This window comes from Cydia pomonella, chromosome 11 (genome assembly GCF_033807575.1).
Source record: "Cydia pomonella isolate Wapato2018A chromosome 11, ilCydPomo1, whole genome shotgun sequence".
NCBI classification, from domain to species: domain Eukaryota; kingdom Metazoa; phylum Arthropoda; class Insecta; order Lepidoptera; family Tortricidae; genus Cydia; species Cydia pomonella.
The window spans coordinates 17,487,249-17,504,020 of NC_084713.1; the positions used below are offsets into that span (position 1 = coordinate 17,487,249).

A 16,772-nucleotide genomic window follows, 5' to 3' on the forward strand; every position below is an offset into this window, starting at 1 on the left:
TACGTGGAACTTACACCCCTTTACACCTGCGCTGCCAGAGACTTGTACCCTTTTTCACTAGGGCCACAGAAATGAGGTTACCTTATTCCTCCACTTGTCGAGCTCAAGCTTCAGGCCCTTCTCGTTCTTGACGGCCGCCTGCACCTTGCGCTCCACGTCCTCCATCTCCTTGTTGATCTGCTTGATGCGCTTCTCGGCGGCGGCCAGGTCCGACTCGCTGTTGGCGAGGCGCCGCTTGCGATCCTCCACGGATATCTCTTGCAGGGCTTGCACCAGCTCGTCTTTACGTCTGTGCAAGAAGATTAGTACATTGTGCAACGAGGGGGGTAAGTGAAATTTTGGATACGAGGGTGGGAATTAAAGACCCGAGTTTGCAATATTCTTACCCCCGGAGTTACACACAACGTTTTTCATCACACTTGGGAAGAAATAACTAAATTTTAAGCGAAATAATTTTTAAATACGATGACACATCAAACATTCGTCCGCCATTTTGTATATTTCTTGGCAGGTGAAGCATCAAAGGCACAGACCTATTCGGCATTCAGCCACGATTGAAAATTATGTAAAAATATTTTAAACGACTGTTAAATTAATCAAGCTACTTGGTTTGTATGAATAAGTGATATTATTAAAAAAAAAGCTATAGCTCCCTAGGGAGTTATAGCTTTTTCACAATCCATAACGATTATTAGCGGTATCGTAATTTTAGTACACGTTTATGAATAAGGGGGTAATTATCTTTAATAGTATTTTATACAATCGTGATATAATAGAGAGCTTTTCAGTCGAGTACCGTGCTGTTTAGGCAATGAAGCTTGCTGAGTTGCCTAAGTAAGATGCGGAATTGAAAAGCTTGATTATACAATAGTTTTTCTACGAATCATCTAAAATGATACTATTTTTACTATAAAACCTAAATCATTAATGAAAATTGGTAAGTATCTCAGTAGACAAAAATGTAGTACAAAACACATAAACGCGCGAAGTATTTCTCTAGTTCTGTATTGTCTTTTTTAGGCATGCTATCAATATAACTCGTGTAAAAGTTTCTTTTTTAAATCATTCGCACGATCTAACCTGATCAAGTTGTTAGTGAGCAGATTCTCCAGCTTGTTCTTGGTGGCCTCGAGGTTCATCCTAGCACTGAAAGCTTCCTTGTTCTCCTGAGTCAGGCGGCGGATGGCATCGTTCAACTCGTCCACTTTGCCCTGGTCTTGCGTTGATAGTTGTTCCATTAGTTCCTGAAGACCAAATTGTAATGGATGTTAGGATATTTAAAGCTATTAGGGTAGGAAAACATTAATATTACGTAGGTTAGGTACCATTACCAAAGATAATTTGTGGTAATGAAGATTTTGTAGCCACAGTAAATTTACTGCCATCTTTCGACACATGATTAAAACTTTTAGAACGCCATTTGACTTTGATCCTTATTATTTCACTGATATGTGTTAAATTTGATAAATATGAAAAAGTGGCACCATCTTCCTGGACATCGGCTAAAGGTTGTGACGCTAGAAACGGCCTTTTTGGCCTTGGATCTATTAGATGGCGCCACTTTTTGATATTTAACAAATTTAACACATATCAGTGAAAGAATAAGGATCAAAGTCAAATGGCGTTCTAAAAGTTTTAATCATGAGTCGAAAGATGGCAGTAAATTTACTGTGGCTACAAAGTTTACTTCTATTTCAAATTATCTTTGCTATTACCCCACACAGTTGTCATTTGCAAAACAGCCAATGTCGATGATAAATAATAAATATTATAGGACATTATTACACAAATTGACTCCTCCCACAGTAAGCTCAATAAGGCTTGTGTTGAGGGTACTTAGACAATGATATATATAATATATAAATATTTATAAATACTTAAATACATAGAAAACACCCATGACTCAGGAACAAATATCCATGCTCATCACACGAATAAATGCCCTTACCAGGATTTGAACCCGGGACCATCAGCTTCGTAGGCAGGGTCACTACCCACTAGGCCTAACCGATCGTCAAATGATATGTTAAAATGTTTGTTTTTTCGCTATATAAAAAGAGCTGGTTTACGAAAGACAGATGCAAACATAAAATAACAAAGGTTAACCAAGATTATGTTTAGGAGGTCAGCCAATTTTCGGAAATAAACACGCATAGCTCATTATTGTCGTTTGATTGTTTCCTAACCTATAAACATAGCGTAAAAAAAGTATTTACCTGATGAAGTTCCGACTCGAGACCTTCCTTAGTGGCTTGCATAGCTTCAAGACTGGAGCGACACTGTGCCAGCGAACGCTCCTTAGGTCCTCGGAATCTTTCGATTGATGCCAACTCTTCTTTCATTAGTCTGATGTCCGCTTTCACTTTGTCGAATATGTCTCTGTGAATAGAAAAGTGTGCTGTATTAAAAAAGGTAACAATACTTATATTACTGACTACCATGAGAAGACGAAAAAAACACTTATTGTTCATAAGACACGAATATAAAACTTAACAACCTCAAATTAGTAATAGTGCGCATTCAGTAACAATCAATATTTAAAAAAAATCGGCCATTTGCGAGTCGGGCTTGCACAGGAAGGGTTCCGTACCATTATATATAAAAACGGTCACCTATCCAAGTACTGACCCCGCCCGACGTTGCTTAACTTCGGTTATTGGATGAGAACCTCGAGATTGGAAAGAAATATTTATTTTATTCTGTTTTTAGTATTTGTTGCTATAGCGGCAACAGAAATACATAATCTGTAGAAAATTCCCCTTCGGCCGCGTACGCAACCAGAGCTTCGTAACCAGATGCGATCGAAAACTATTTCTGCCTTGTACGAAACCGGTTGCGATCAAAAACTAATTCCGTCTTACTAGTTATCAGTTACGATCGAACACTTTTCTTTGTTGTACGAAACCTTTCGACCGTTGATAAAGTCAGCTAAGATTATATTTATACACCTTGTTATACAGTATAAGTACTGTACACGTTATATATCTAGTCAAAAATCAGAACACAAAAATTGTACCAGTTGATAATATTCAAATACTTTGTTGGCAAATACAATGTAACCTTGTTCCTTAAAAGACACTGGCTTAAGAGACATGGAGCACTGACATTCAGGATAAGAAATTATCATGAGTATCATGACAAAATATTTGAAAAAAAAACCTATAGCTAGATGGCCCAGACATTGGTTTCGTATAAGAACGATAAGTGTTCGATCGTAACTGGTTACGGGTAAGACGAAATTAGTTTTTGATCGCAACCGGTTTCGTACAAGGCAGAAATAGTTTTCGATCGCATCTGGTTACGAAGCTCTGGTTGCGTACGCGGCCGAAGGGGAAAATTCAACTGGCTAACCATCACAGTTCATGAGATACAGCCTGGTGACAGATGGACGGACAGACGGACGGACGGACAGCGGAGTCTCAGTAATAGGGTCCCGTTTGACCCTTTGGGCCCTGAAAAACACTTATTCTTCATAAGACACGAAAATAAAACTTAACAACTTCAAATTAGTAATACATTCGGTAACAATCAATATCTAACACATTTCATGTTCAGAATGTAGGTACATATGTGGTAAATGTTATGGAGTAATTGATGTAAACAACATACTTGGCTTTGCCCTGCTTGGTCTCGGTTCTCTGCATCTCGGACACAATACTGTTGATGCTTGCTTCAGTCTTATTCAACTCTTGTCTCAGTGTGTTCAGCTCTTGTTCCAGCGACGTGATCTGTTCCATCAGCTCGGAGCGGGTCTTTTGCATTTCGAGACGGGAGCGGGATTGGTTGAAGTAACCTCCGGTGAGGGAGCCTTTTGATGATACCTGGGAATTTGAAAATGTTTTTAAAGAAGCTAGTTAGATCGTCATTAATGATATCAGCAGCTGGGCTGTACGGTCCAGGTATTAATATTATTTTTCAAGTTCATAACAGGTAATTTTAGGTTTTTAATTTTTTACACTGACAAAGTGCTAAATATATGTATACACCGCCTTAAAGTATAGGCAATGCGGTGGCATATACATATTTTTGGTACTTTATCCGTGTCGATATTTAATACCTTGGCTGTACAATCTGTACTCGTATTCATCACACTATTAAGCGCCGTTTAGCGAAATTGTAATAACATGTACAATACAATTTGCATCAGAAAGCGGCATTTTAATTTAACAACAAGGACATATTATCATGTTGTATCGAGTTTATTTACTTCAGAACTGGAATAACTAGTGAAGCGTTCTATCACGATGGCCTATCAATGTTCAGTCCATATGGGATGGTCGCGCTTTACTGCCTGTCGTGTCATGCGTCACTATCGATCTTACATACTTATTGGAATGTGACAGCAATGTGACAGACGATAAGCTTGCGGCCATCTTAACCTCTCATGTACCACACATTTATGTGATAAAAACGAGTTGAATGCCCCCCATAAAAACATTATTCATCCAACGTATTATAGTGAAGATCATCGAGAGAAGTTCGACAGTTGCTTAGACATTATTTTATAGATTATATTTAAATTTTAGCAAGATTTTGACAGTTACCTGGTCACCCTCGAGCGTGACGCAGTCGAGGTGGAACTGCTTGCCCAGTTCAGTGGCGCACTCCAAGTTTCTGCAGATGAGCGTCTTGCCGAATATGTACTTCATCGCCTTCGCGTACTTCGGGTCATATTTCAGCTTCTGCACCATGGCTATGGCGTTCTAAAAATAAAAACAATAATAGTATTATTAAGATGTGGGAATGTCTGTCTCTTTCAGACAGAAGGAGATAGAAAAAGGTGTGTCGCTGTTTAATATTCTTAACTTTGAAACTGACGTCCATCGAGTGACTCCTCTATATTGCGAACAACACTGAGTGGCGAGTGCATAATTTTTTTTTATACTACGTCGGTGGCAAACAAGCATACGGCCCGCCTGATGGTAAGCAGTCTCCGTAGCCTATGTACGCCTGCAACTCCAGAGGAGTTACATGCGCGTTGCCGACCGTAATCCCGTCCCCCCTCGTTGAGCTCTGGCAACCTTACTCACCGACAGGAACACAACACTATTTAAGTAGACCATGAAGAATGAAGCTTAATAACGGTTTATCCTCCACTGCACTGTGTTACATACTGTACTGTGTAAATTGAATCGTTCGTTTGAGTGGACCGAATCGCGAACCTGAAATCTGCCAAGAGAAACGAAGATGATATCTCCTGGTAAGATCTGACAATTCCTCTTCTTCCAAATCTGACGTCCACTGCGTGATTCCACTATGTTACCTACGCCACTATGCAACTTACATTGTCGTTAGGGTAGACCATGTCTCGAACTTGCAATCTGTTGAGGGGCATGAAGGTGACCTCTCCCGGTAAGCTCTGACGATTCATCTCCTTTAAGATCTTTGTGCCTACTGTGTCCGATTCCACTATGTGATGGAACAGCCTGTTACCAGCTGTAACCTGTAAATAAAAAGAAAAATCGACTTAGATGAGATTGGAGGCGCTGAAAATTTCCTAAAACAAATGATGGATAAAATTTTCCGGTGTGTCAACTGTTTTGTCAAGTCCAAGCCAGAGCTTGGGGTCCACTCCGACCGATGAAGACACGCCGTAAACGGAGACCCTAACCGACTCTTGTTATTCCTCAACAGCTCGCCACAAGCTGCCCTGCGGTTATTTATTTAATACTATTTTCCTTCTATACAATTGAATTTTAAGACAACTGGCTAACCCGTTGTCGAGTTTGTGGGAGTACTGGGGTAAAGTTGTACAGATTTGACTTTTTTGTCCACACAGTTAAATATTGATATACACACTACAAATTGAATAATTTACCTTTATAGTTTAGTTAATTAGTTTAGTTTAGTTAATAGTTTACCATATAAACTATCCTAAGATATTTATACGTTATACTTAAAAAAAGTTACCAAAGGAAGAGCGGTGTCTCCCAACACAAGCATTTATTTTGCTTACAGGGAGACTCCATCCCTTTGATCATAATTTACGTGTTTTTGTTGAATAAAGAATTTTGTATTTTTGTATTTTTATTTTGTATTTATTTTACTCTTGTCAAGGCAGAGGAAATTTAACGAGCCCAAGCAGCACTTCAATAATAAATGTTCAATAAGTAAAGTTGTCAAATGTTAACTGTCCAAGATAATGGCTTACGACATGGTACGGACCTCAACAGCAGTATAAATGGTCTTGTCGCAGGTGAAGTTCTCGATGACGGGCCCGAAGTACTGCGTGGCTATCTTGGCCCACTCGCCTCCTCGCTGCTGGAATGTCTCCAGCACTTTGCGGACACTGTCCCGCCCGTTTAAAATTGGCTACAAAACATATATCAAATTAAATTATTCGTTCGAGTAACGCTTTCGTGAATAAAGTGAGCAATTTTATTCACAACTTTCATAATTGAGATCATACATTTGTGACTTAACCACATACGTGGAAAATTCACAAACAGTGTGTTTACCAAAGAATTAAACAATACTTTTTTACTCCTTCCGCAGTACAATAAAGAATACATTTATTCATTTCGCACGTTTTCTGCCGATTAACAACAAATTGACTTTTAGTCAAACTTTGTCAGAAATGCTTAGCCACCACCAGACCACCAGACCAGATTTGATTTGATTTCCAGCTTTACGGGACAATTGCATTGAAAATACGGGATTCGAGTATAAAATACGGGACAGGCCGTTTTTATTACAATCAACATCCATTTTTTTTATACTTTTAATATTTGGCTTAGGTCTGATTTTTCAAACATCAGATAAAGATAACATGCTCCGTTTCTTTCACAAGCAAGAAGAAAAAGAGAGATCTTTATCAGTAAAACAATTAATGAAACACTGTGTGCGAGAAAATAAATCTTGATCGTATAGGTATTTTTATCATTAAATGCAAATGAATCATAAAATTACGGGACAATGTACTGTCCCGTATTGGTTATGGACAATTACGGGACGATGAATAATTTGTGCCTAAAATACGGGACACCCCGTAAAATACAGGACATCTGGTCACCCTAGAAATGCTCTATAAGCTATAAGACAAGGGTACTAAGAAAATTTAAGTATTCCCGCCATTTTTAAATTTTACTACACAGGTGCATATGGTTTTAATTTGAATAAATACCTTTCCGGCCATGGAACGCAGAGCCTGGTCAGCCTTAGCCAAATCCTCCTTCAGCGATGATAGATTCTGCGTCAAAGTAGTTTCTTTTCGCCACAGTTCACTGAAATCAAATAAATCATTAATGATGTTCATTGATACATTTAGTCTTCTTGGATTTATTTTAATCCTTTGAAGACACTTTACAGTCCCTCTACTAGTTCAAATGTGTATTTAATTGCGCTAGAACAAGATATACAATTTAAGACATATACAAATACACAATTATCTTATGTAACAAACGGTTTTTATGCCTTAAGGCAGAACTCTATTATGAGCGAAATGATTCATACCACATTGTTGATCCCCTTTATCAAATGGAAGTCATCGAAATTCAACAGCTATAAAAGAATTGGATCTCTTATTATTGAAAATCTGTTGCAGAATACATTAAACATACACGTCGTTGCGCTTGTAAATTTCGATGTGATCTGTCAAATTATGAGAAAAGAAAACCTTATGTATTGTTTTCAAGTTTTAAGTTCTGTTTTCAAAAATCGAACACATGTCAGAATTAAATAATAATGTGTCTAATAATGTGCAAGAACGATCATATTAACCACTGGAAGTTACGGAAGGTGGAAGTAAGGAAATAAATCTCCATGTACCAAAAAGTGTCATCAAAAAACCTTAAATAGGTGGCGCTACAATACCTAGAATACTTGAACAAAAAATCAAATCATAGACAGCGCACTTTACTCCGTCAATAGCGCCTAGGTTCTTAGCTACTCTAGCGCTACTCTGGAGAGATTTGGAACTATTATTTATAGCTGACAGCTGGACACTTTTGCAACAGTTCTACCATAAGATATGTCACTCCTCTTAATTCCACACTCCATACTAGAAGTTAAGGAGCTAATGTCACAAACCCACTGGGTCGTTCACCGGATCGGCGGATGCTTCTAAAAAACCATTTGACATTTAAGACGTTTTTGAACAGTCGAACTTGAGCAAGATTCAGGGATGTACTCAACTTACTTTCTAGCGCTTTGCTCTTGGTCCTTCCTCTTCTTGCATTCATAGTACTGCTTGTTATGCTCGTCTATAGCAACCCGCTGCCGCTCCATCTCCTTCGTGGTCTCCTCTATCTTCTTCTCGAGGTCCGTGAGCTTGACCCCGTCGTGGCGGAGGTCCTCGCGGAGCTTGTTCTCGTGGTCTTTCTTGTCCTTCAGTTGTTTGCTTAAAGACCTGGGAAAGAGATTTCAATAAATATAGAAATATCTAAGACGCAAAACATTGTGAAACTACAAGGGTTCCGTTTTTGCCATTTTGGCTACGGAACCCTAGAAATCAGTTTTAAGAACTTATGTACGAAACATCATTTGTCATCATTTTAAAGTCACTTTTCGTTATTGGAAAACATCGTGACGAAAACTAACCCAATGACTTAATGAGGCTTAATTTCTCCTCTGGGTTTGATGGCTAGTTGGCAAAATAGGTCCCAGTGCAAATTCTTGGCATTAGGTTGAGACATGGAAAGCTGTTAGGAGTAAGAAAGACTAGTTCAAACTGTCCTATGTGTTTTAAATATGCAGTCCATTTTATTTGCGTTAAGGTAGAAAACCCTAATAGTTTCAATCATAAACTAGAAGTAACTCACCAACCTTTTTGTGATTAACTACATGAATATACTTACTTAAGCTCCTTCTCAATCCATCTATCTCTGTCTTGCTTGGAGGTGAACTGCGTGCCCCGGCCCTGTTTCGCGTACAGCTCCTGCCTCTTCTGCTGGTTCAGCGCCAAGGCCCTGGTGCACTCCTCTTCCCGAGCCTTCATCTCTTCGTATTTAGGTTTTAGGGCTTCTAGCTCTCGCTCTTTCTCTGATATCTGTTGCCTTAGACGTTTTAATTCGGCTTCGGCACGTTCCTGAAGAAAAAAAACAGAGTGATATCCAGGTTCCTAAGTGTTTAATATAATAGCTTTAATATGCCATATGTAGGAAGCAATATCAATATGATATACGACATCAACCAGAGACCAAATCCTAAAAGACCCCTGTTTTGCAAATTCGATTTCTTTTTTGTTATACATACATACATCCATTACATTACATACATACATTTATTTTTGATACAAGGGTATACTGGTTGCGTAAGGTCGCGTTGTTTCATCGCAGAGTTCCACGGTCTTCTTCGCTCTCCATCGGTCAACAAACTGCGTGTGCGATATCGTGGGACTTACCTCCTTATTCATAAACGTCTACTAAAGTTAAGCCGCTAATAATCGTTTGTCCCTTTCTGACGTATTGGTATGATGGAAAGGGACAAACGATTATTACCGGCTTGTTAACAGTTTGTTGAGCGATGGAGAGCGAAGAAGACCGTGGAACTCTGCGATGAAACAAATGGTTGAAAAGCGAGGATTAAATGTTCACATATTCGCTCTAAATTTTAGGGGAATTAGTAAATGTCTCACCTTAGACTTATTGTCGCCATCGACGTCATCGCTCAGATCTTTGATGCCGAGCTCCAGTTTGGTCTTCTCCCGAAGCAATTGTTGCTGTTCAGTGGAAAGAATGTCCTTTTCCTCTCGTGCTGACGCCACGTCTTTGCGTGCCTCTTTTAATTTCCTGCTCGCTTCCCTGACATGTTCTTGGGCCTCTCTGACCATGTCTGCGTAGTGTTGTTGTTCTTTACCACTGTTGGAGCGTATCTTCTCCAACTGCAAGGCAAAAAAAAACTCATTAGCTTGGCATAGAAAATAGTTTTAGAATGATTGATTTGGTTTTATGACACATTAATATTATAGAATTATCCATGATCACCAGCTTATTAAACATCCCACTACTTTGCTCAAATATTAGATTAGGAACCGTACACGTTGTTATCTTTGCCTCAAAATAAATTATGATTATCAAAATTAAATAGAATAGAATTATTTTTATTCGTAAACACAAACAAGACACATTACACTACATAATATTTGTTATATTAACAAAGAAAGTATAAAGTGCCACGAAATGGCCTCATCTCAGCATGTTGCTGGTGGCTTCTTGCGCTGATCTTCCGATGAGACCACCAAGGGAGAAAAATCACGAAAGGTAACAGACAAGAAGAAGAAAGACATAAAATAATATAGAGTGAACAAAATGAAAAATACATAAAAGATAGCGACAAAATTAAGTAAAGATCATTTATATATCAAGCATCGTACACATAACACTGTATCGGTCCGGTCCAACCATACCTTGGCTGAACATTACAGCTGCATAGGCAAGAAGCGCCAACGGTAGCTACACGAACTAAAAGGCAACGACAGACCAGACCAATATCGAGCGTCCATTAGATCAATTTTACAAGATTTGTATATGTGACATTATCTATGAAAAGGGACCTTATTGTCGGTGACGCTTACGCCATTATCAACGATGTTCCCATATTACGAGTATAAACAACGCCGCGCTACGCAGTGCGGCGTAAAGGCCTTCGACAATAAGGTCCCTTTTCATAGATAATGTCACATATTGCATCAGAGGAATGGTGAACTATTGCTATGCAGAAGGAACATTTCAAACACTTTCGGAAAACTCACTGGTACATACCGTAGTTCGAACAAACAACCTTCAGCTTCGAATTGATGCAAAGTGCAGTCGAATCGATTAACTTTCACGCTTGTATTACTGAACTACCACTTCCACTTCTGATACTCCTTCAATTCCTCTTCATTGGTCTTCCTCTTATATACTAGAGACACCTGTAAACTATGCCTACCTCCTCAAGTTTCCTCTTGTTCTCGCGATGCTCGGTGTCGTGTATAATGAACTCAAGCACTCGACGAGCACGATCCCACTTCTGATACTCCTTCAATTCCTCCTTTTCCTCCTCCAGGGTCTTCAGACGCTCTTCAATTGTTTGGAGGAACTCGTTTATCTTTTCCACCTTTAAAATAAATAATTATCGCATTAGAGGGCTGATATATATGATATAGATATCATACTTAATAGTAGATTGTACGACAAGGACATAAAGCGAGCACCGAGGAGCGCCGCGAGGACCAATATAGTCAAGGATGAAAATAAATATTTATGCCCTAGTGCTTTCAACTTCGATAGCTAGGAAAATTTCCAAAAATTTCCAATATTTTAGGTTATTTCATAGTAGTTAGCTTTGTAGCTGGCCCCCTCGGCTGGCCCAGCCGGCTCGGGCCAGCTTCAAATCGAACGACTATAACTTATTCGTTCAAAACAAAGAAAATCGTACTTTGGCCGATCGCATATTTTCGAGCGATGGCGCCATACCTTTGGCCTATGCTCTAGTAGATGGCGGCACTTTTTACAAATTTAACAAATTTACCACATATCAGTGAAAGAATAAGGATCAAAGTCAAATGGCGTTCTAAAAGGCGTTAAATTTGTAAAAAGTGGCGCACCTATCAAAGTCCATTTAAATCCAAGAGAATTTGATTCTCTTGGATTTAAATGTACTTAATTTATATTCCCAATATACTCGATACGAAGCACACGCCTTTTTCCTCAGACTCCCTCAAGATCCTCCGACATCCGCCCACGTGCCAATAATGGGACTAGGTTGATTTGTGTAAGGTCTAACATTAATTTTATTTATTTAAATCTATTTATTTATTTACTTAAATTTACATTCTTACAGTTTACGCGTTAGGGCACAGAATAAATAATAGTACTAACGTACAGAAATGACAATTCCTACAAAACCGAAGTTTGACAGCGATTCAGGAACGAATCATGCTGTCCCTTTCTAATGTATAGCACTATCCCTTTCAGCTATTTAGGTTTGTCAAAATTCAAGTCATTATCTTATCTGTGGTCGTGCACGCATAGGGACGTCAAGCTGTGCCAACCCTAATAATTGCTCGGAACAATGCTGAGTCGAATGGAGCCGGGAATACCCGAAAGGAGGAGTATTGCCCAGCTAGTTAAGGTCAATATGGAGAAGATGGAATTGTTATGGTTGGGAAGACCATCATAGGGCAAAAACTCTCATATTTGTTTACGTACTTCGCTCAGACACAGTCAGAAAAGAAGAGCTTCACTCTTTCTGCTCAACCGACCTCCTGTAAGTGGAGGACGAGTATATGTACAAGTGCAAGAGTTAGAAGCGACGAGAGAGCTTGTAATCGGTCTTACCTGCTACACGATCTTCGCCACATTGAACTTACATATTACATAATAATACTTGAAGGCCATTGGCGTTGTGATATGACGAAATATGCAGTGGCTAGTTGGTTGATTCTTACCTTACCAACGGTTTCTTTAAGTATAGTGACAGATTCCTCTCTGCGCTCGTCATACACCCTGGTGCCGGCGACTTCTCGGAGCAGCTTCAGTCGGTGGGAATCTGGTGCGATAGCCATTTGGTTGATCTGGACAAAAAATTAAAAAATGTGAACGATTTTTACACATTTTTAATTATTTTTTACTGGAGTCAGGACCAAACCACTGGATCGAGCTGCATAACCCTAAAATTATTTCCACCGTTCGGCATTTCTGCAGCAGAAAAGTGCGGGAAGGTATTAAAATAAAACATTGCAATTTCAATCGGGACGAGGGTTTGGGGGATCTCATCGGCATGGAATCCAGTCATTAGTATAGGTAAGCGGAAACGAATATCGACAGTCGAAAAATCGAATATCATTGGTGTTGTGACGATAGAGTAACATTCCTAGCGCGCAAAACGTTCAAGTAGATAAACAAGACCAAGTGCGAGTAGTTCGAAAAACTCGCGCGGCTAAAAGTCTTCTCCGAGACCACGGGGACAACGCCGTCCTCGAAACTTCGGAGGTAAATTTTTAATTTGGGGATCTCATCCGCAAGGAATCCAGTCATTAGTATATGTAAGCGGAAACGAATATCGACAGTCGAAAAATCGAGGGATGTTACCCTAGTGCACAAAACGTACAAGTTGATAAACAAGACCAAGTGAGAGTAGTTCGATAAATTCGCGCGGCTAAAAGATGTTGATGTCAAGTTTAGCCAGTCTTCTCCGAGACCACGGGGACAACGCCGTCCTCGAAACGTCGGAGGTAAATTTATAACTCAATACGCGATTAAGTCCCGTTTCTATACTTTAAAAATGTGAACAATGCTTGTAACTTGGCTTGGTCGAGTTGCCGCTTTAATATGTTCACTACTCAAACCATAAATTATAAGTAGAGTATAGTATTTTAACGTCATAATTTCATAGAAGCCTGACGTTTAAAATAACACTTGCAGTCTGCTCTATCAAAATCGCTGCCAATTTAGCTTGATCTAACTTTATCATGTTTTCTCTGTCACACATTGTTATATGACAGCCAAATGTTAAGATTGTTAAGTCCATTTGATTACCTTTCCCTGTTTGACGATGTAGTAAGGGTTGGAGTTGGACAGGCCGGCGCTCTCGAGCAGGTTGAGAACCTCTGACCGCGGCACCACCTTCTTATTCAGGAAGAACTGATCCTTCTTTGACCCAATAACGCGACGGAGGAAGATCTCATCTTTCTCGATCTGCAAGTAATATTTTATACATATCAGAGTCACAGGACATGTCCTAACATGTTATGTCTTCATTTTTTGCGTTAGGCCCCGGCCTGGCTGGACGCACGTGGCGGGACCACTTTTTGATATTTACATTTTTTTACACATATTAGTGAAAGAATAAGGATCAATGTCAAATGGCGTTCTAAAAGTTTTAATCGTGCGGCAAAAGATGGCAGTAAATTTATGTGGCTACAATTTTTTTTTGACAATACACCTCTATTTCAAATTCTCTTAATGCTCACAAGGAACCCGAAAGATTTTAACCACGCATTTCTGAGGCCAAAAGAAGGAAAAAATATGAGTTTCGGTCAATTTCGCCGAAAAAATCTCTTTCCACATTCCGTCATTGGTTTTGGAAGCTGGCTACCCAGGGAGCCCACGGGTTTCAAAAGGTAATGTACATAAAAAGTAAATGTTGTTGGTTAAATTATTACTATGAGCAATCCAGATAAGTTGATTAAAATTAAAATGTTATCACATGAGAGTTCCCATTTTTTCCACTGTTCAAAACCGTTTCTTGTATTTCCCCTCCACAACTATGTATTTTGCAATCTCTAGTTCTACCACTAAACTCAGATGGTTGCTCAGTTATTTTGCTGGTTTACCTTACGTTTTGGTTAACCAGCATAACTTTACTTAAAATGTTTAGGACAGGCAAGGATCTTTTCTGCCAAACTAAAATAAATCCCCTGGACAATACTCACTGGTATCCTGTTGTCTGAATTGTCGAAAATGATTTCCACAAAGGCAGAGATGACTCTCGGCCCAGTGCCTTCATGAAGCAGAGCCAATCGCTGCTCCGGACGGAGATGTGAGAACTCATCGCTCAGCACAAACTGGATGGCTGAAAGAAAGCAAAAATATTATTATTATGTAATTATAGGTGAGCAGCTACAGCTAGTTCGCTGATGAGCAGAGGCCGGAATTCTCGTGGCATTTTTGAAGTGTCATAGGGACTTCTCATTTATCGACTTAAACGTAAACGTATTTTAAAACATATTTAAAACTGGGTCTTATGGATTATTTATCATCAAAGGCATGGCAGTTTGAATTGCCATTAGGGACTTCTCTTTTATCGACTTTCGATATACCTATATCGATACAATATAGAATACAACATGTTAAATAATTCCAGTCTCTGATCATTATCAACAATATAAAAAAAAAATATTATAAAAATCATACATTGTGGTTACATAAAAAACATTGGTGGCCTAAGTAAAAACTTTCTATGTGCATGCATGCAACTTTCAATCCCGAGGTTGCAGGTTCAAAACTTTTTTCCATACACAGACAAACGTCCCACTTAGTCTAATTGGTTAACTTTCATTTGACAACACCACCTATTTTATTTTGAGTGATAGTGCTATTTACTTGATGCTATCATGCCGGAATTACTGCAGCAATTTATATTTTAGGGTCCTTTAGTGAAAGTATCCCCCATGCCCAAACAATGTCCACTCTGTTTGTACAGCCGCCATCAGATATATCGGAGTGGCCGAGGTGCTCAAAAATAACAACAACATGCACTCTAGCGCCTTGACAATAGCAGCGTGTTCAGATATTTGTGAGCACCTTGGCCGCTCTGATATATCTGATGGCGGCTGTACACTCATTACACCTAATGGAGGCCTGTAGTACATTAATGAATAATGTAATTAGACAGTAAAAATTCTGTCAGACATTGCCTCAAAAGTATAAAAACAAATCGGAAAAGGGTTACAATTTCTTTGCCCCCATTTGGCATTTACTAGTAATCTACACTATAGGGGCCGTGCGCGTTGGAGGGTCTGCCATCTTGTGGCCTGATCGGAACAATAAACATGTACATTTACACGTCACGTGTTTTCTTGTGGGCTACATCGGAACAATAAACATCACATTTACGCCTCGCGCCAAAAATCTGACGGCTCCTGTGCTGCCTCCTACAGTTCATGCACGCTCCCTATCTTCCAGCAAATGAATGGATGAATGACATGATATGAGTGAAAGCATTTATTTCGGGTAGCTATGGACTCAACAGTGCCAGTAGACTGCACTCAAGTAATATTTTTTGGACAACAGCATGGTATCAGCAAGGGCGAACATTTCATACCAATTCCTTATCCCTAGCACATATAACTTGTAGATGTACTAATTCCAGATTTGAGTAGGTAAAATGTATATGGCCTAAAACTATACTTTTATTCTATACTAAAACAGAAAGTGATCATGAGACAAGAAATCACTCGCTGGCTTTTCAATAGCGGTGAAAAGCCAGCGAGTGATTTCTTGATTGAAGGGATTGTTTATAACTTACCGTGAAAAAAGTTGCTTTTCCCAGAACCATTACGTCCAACTACGACATTATGCCGTTTGTCAAAGGGCTCCACAACGATTTGCTCGCGATAACTCTTAAAACCCTGAATTATCACCTGTAAACAATAACATTACACGGTAACACATTTCAAGCATTTATTAAACCGACTGACTCCTTTATATCAAGTGTTAATATAAAAACCAAGTCGGTTATGTAGTTTGTTACCTGTTTTATATGCATTTTCGCTGTATTCTTATAATATTAATAAGAAATTTGCATTTATCAACAATTAGGGCGCCATTCCTGCCTGACGCGCGTTCACCGTTCACGAAAAATGTTTCCAATGCATAGACATATTCCAATGAATGACAGTTCGCATCTCATTCGCATGTCATTGGTTGTTACTGGTCTGCTATCTATTTCCACTAATCACAGCGCAGAATACTGATAAACCAAAAAATATTATTGGTCAATTGGTCATACCTCATGCCTGGTCTATTTATTACAAAATTACGTTCTGTTTGTAATATAGTTGATTAGTGATGTACAAAATAATTAGAAATCATTATTTTACGTTGAGTTCAATCATTAATAAGACACCCCGGAATCCCTTCGGTCTTGCAAATATGTTAAATGCGTGTTTATAATTATAGTTATAGAGGATTTCATGTTTCGTGAAAAAAATTAAATCAAAATTGAAAAACATTCCAAAAAGTGTTCAACTTTATGTTACTGACCAGCAATTAAGATAATTGCAAAAATAAGAATCGTAAAATCATTATTATTCATAATTTAATGATATTTAATGATGTGGGGACATC

The 16,772-nt window shown here is 38.9% G+C and overlaps 1 protein-coding gene across 1 annotated transcript in view; it reads right to left on the reverse strand.

Annotated features, from left to right (window-relative positions):
* LOC133523028 (structural maintenance of chromosomes protein 3) overlaps positions 1-16,268 on the reverse strand; it is a 45,702-nt gene extending 29,434 nt beyond the window's left edge. The window contains exons 1-17 of the mRNA XM_061858530.1: positions 16,177-16,268; positions 15,952-16,066; positions 14,357-14,496; positions 13,461-13,619; positions 12,371-12,496; positions 10,870-11,037; positions 9,575-9,820; positions 8,796-9,025; positions 8,138-8,347; positions 7,124-7,223; positions 6,166-6,312; positions 5,285-5,443; positions 4,545-4,703; positions 3,610-3,821; positions 2,217-2,379; positions 1,081-1,244; positions 82-289 (exon numbers count right to left, since the gene is read on the reverse strand). Of these exons, the coding sequence (XP_061714514.1) occupies positions 82-289; positions 1,081-1,244; positions 2,217-2,379; positions 3,610-3,821; positions 4,545-4,703; positions 5,285-5,443; positions 6,166-6,312; positions 7,124-7,223; positions 8,138-8,347; positions 8,796-9,025; positions 9,575-9,820; positions 10,870-11,037; positions 12,371-12,496; positions 13,461-13,619; positions 14,357-14,496; positions 15,952-16,066; positions 16,177-16,191 (2,721 nt within the window). The 5' untranslated portion in view covers positions 16,192-16,268. The remainder of the gene's footprint in view (positions 1-81; positions 290-1,080; positions 1,245-2,216; positions 2,380-3,609; positions 3,822-4,544; positions 4,704-5,284; positions 5,444-6,165; positions 6,313-7,123; positions 7,224-8,137; positions 8,348-8,795; positions 9,026-9,574; positions 9,821-10,869; positions 11,038-12,370; positions 12,497-13,460; positions 13,620-14,356; positions 14,497-15,951; positions 16,067-16,176) is intronic.
* Positions 16,269-16,772: the final 504 nt, after the last annotated feature.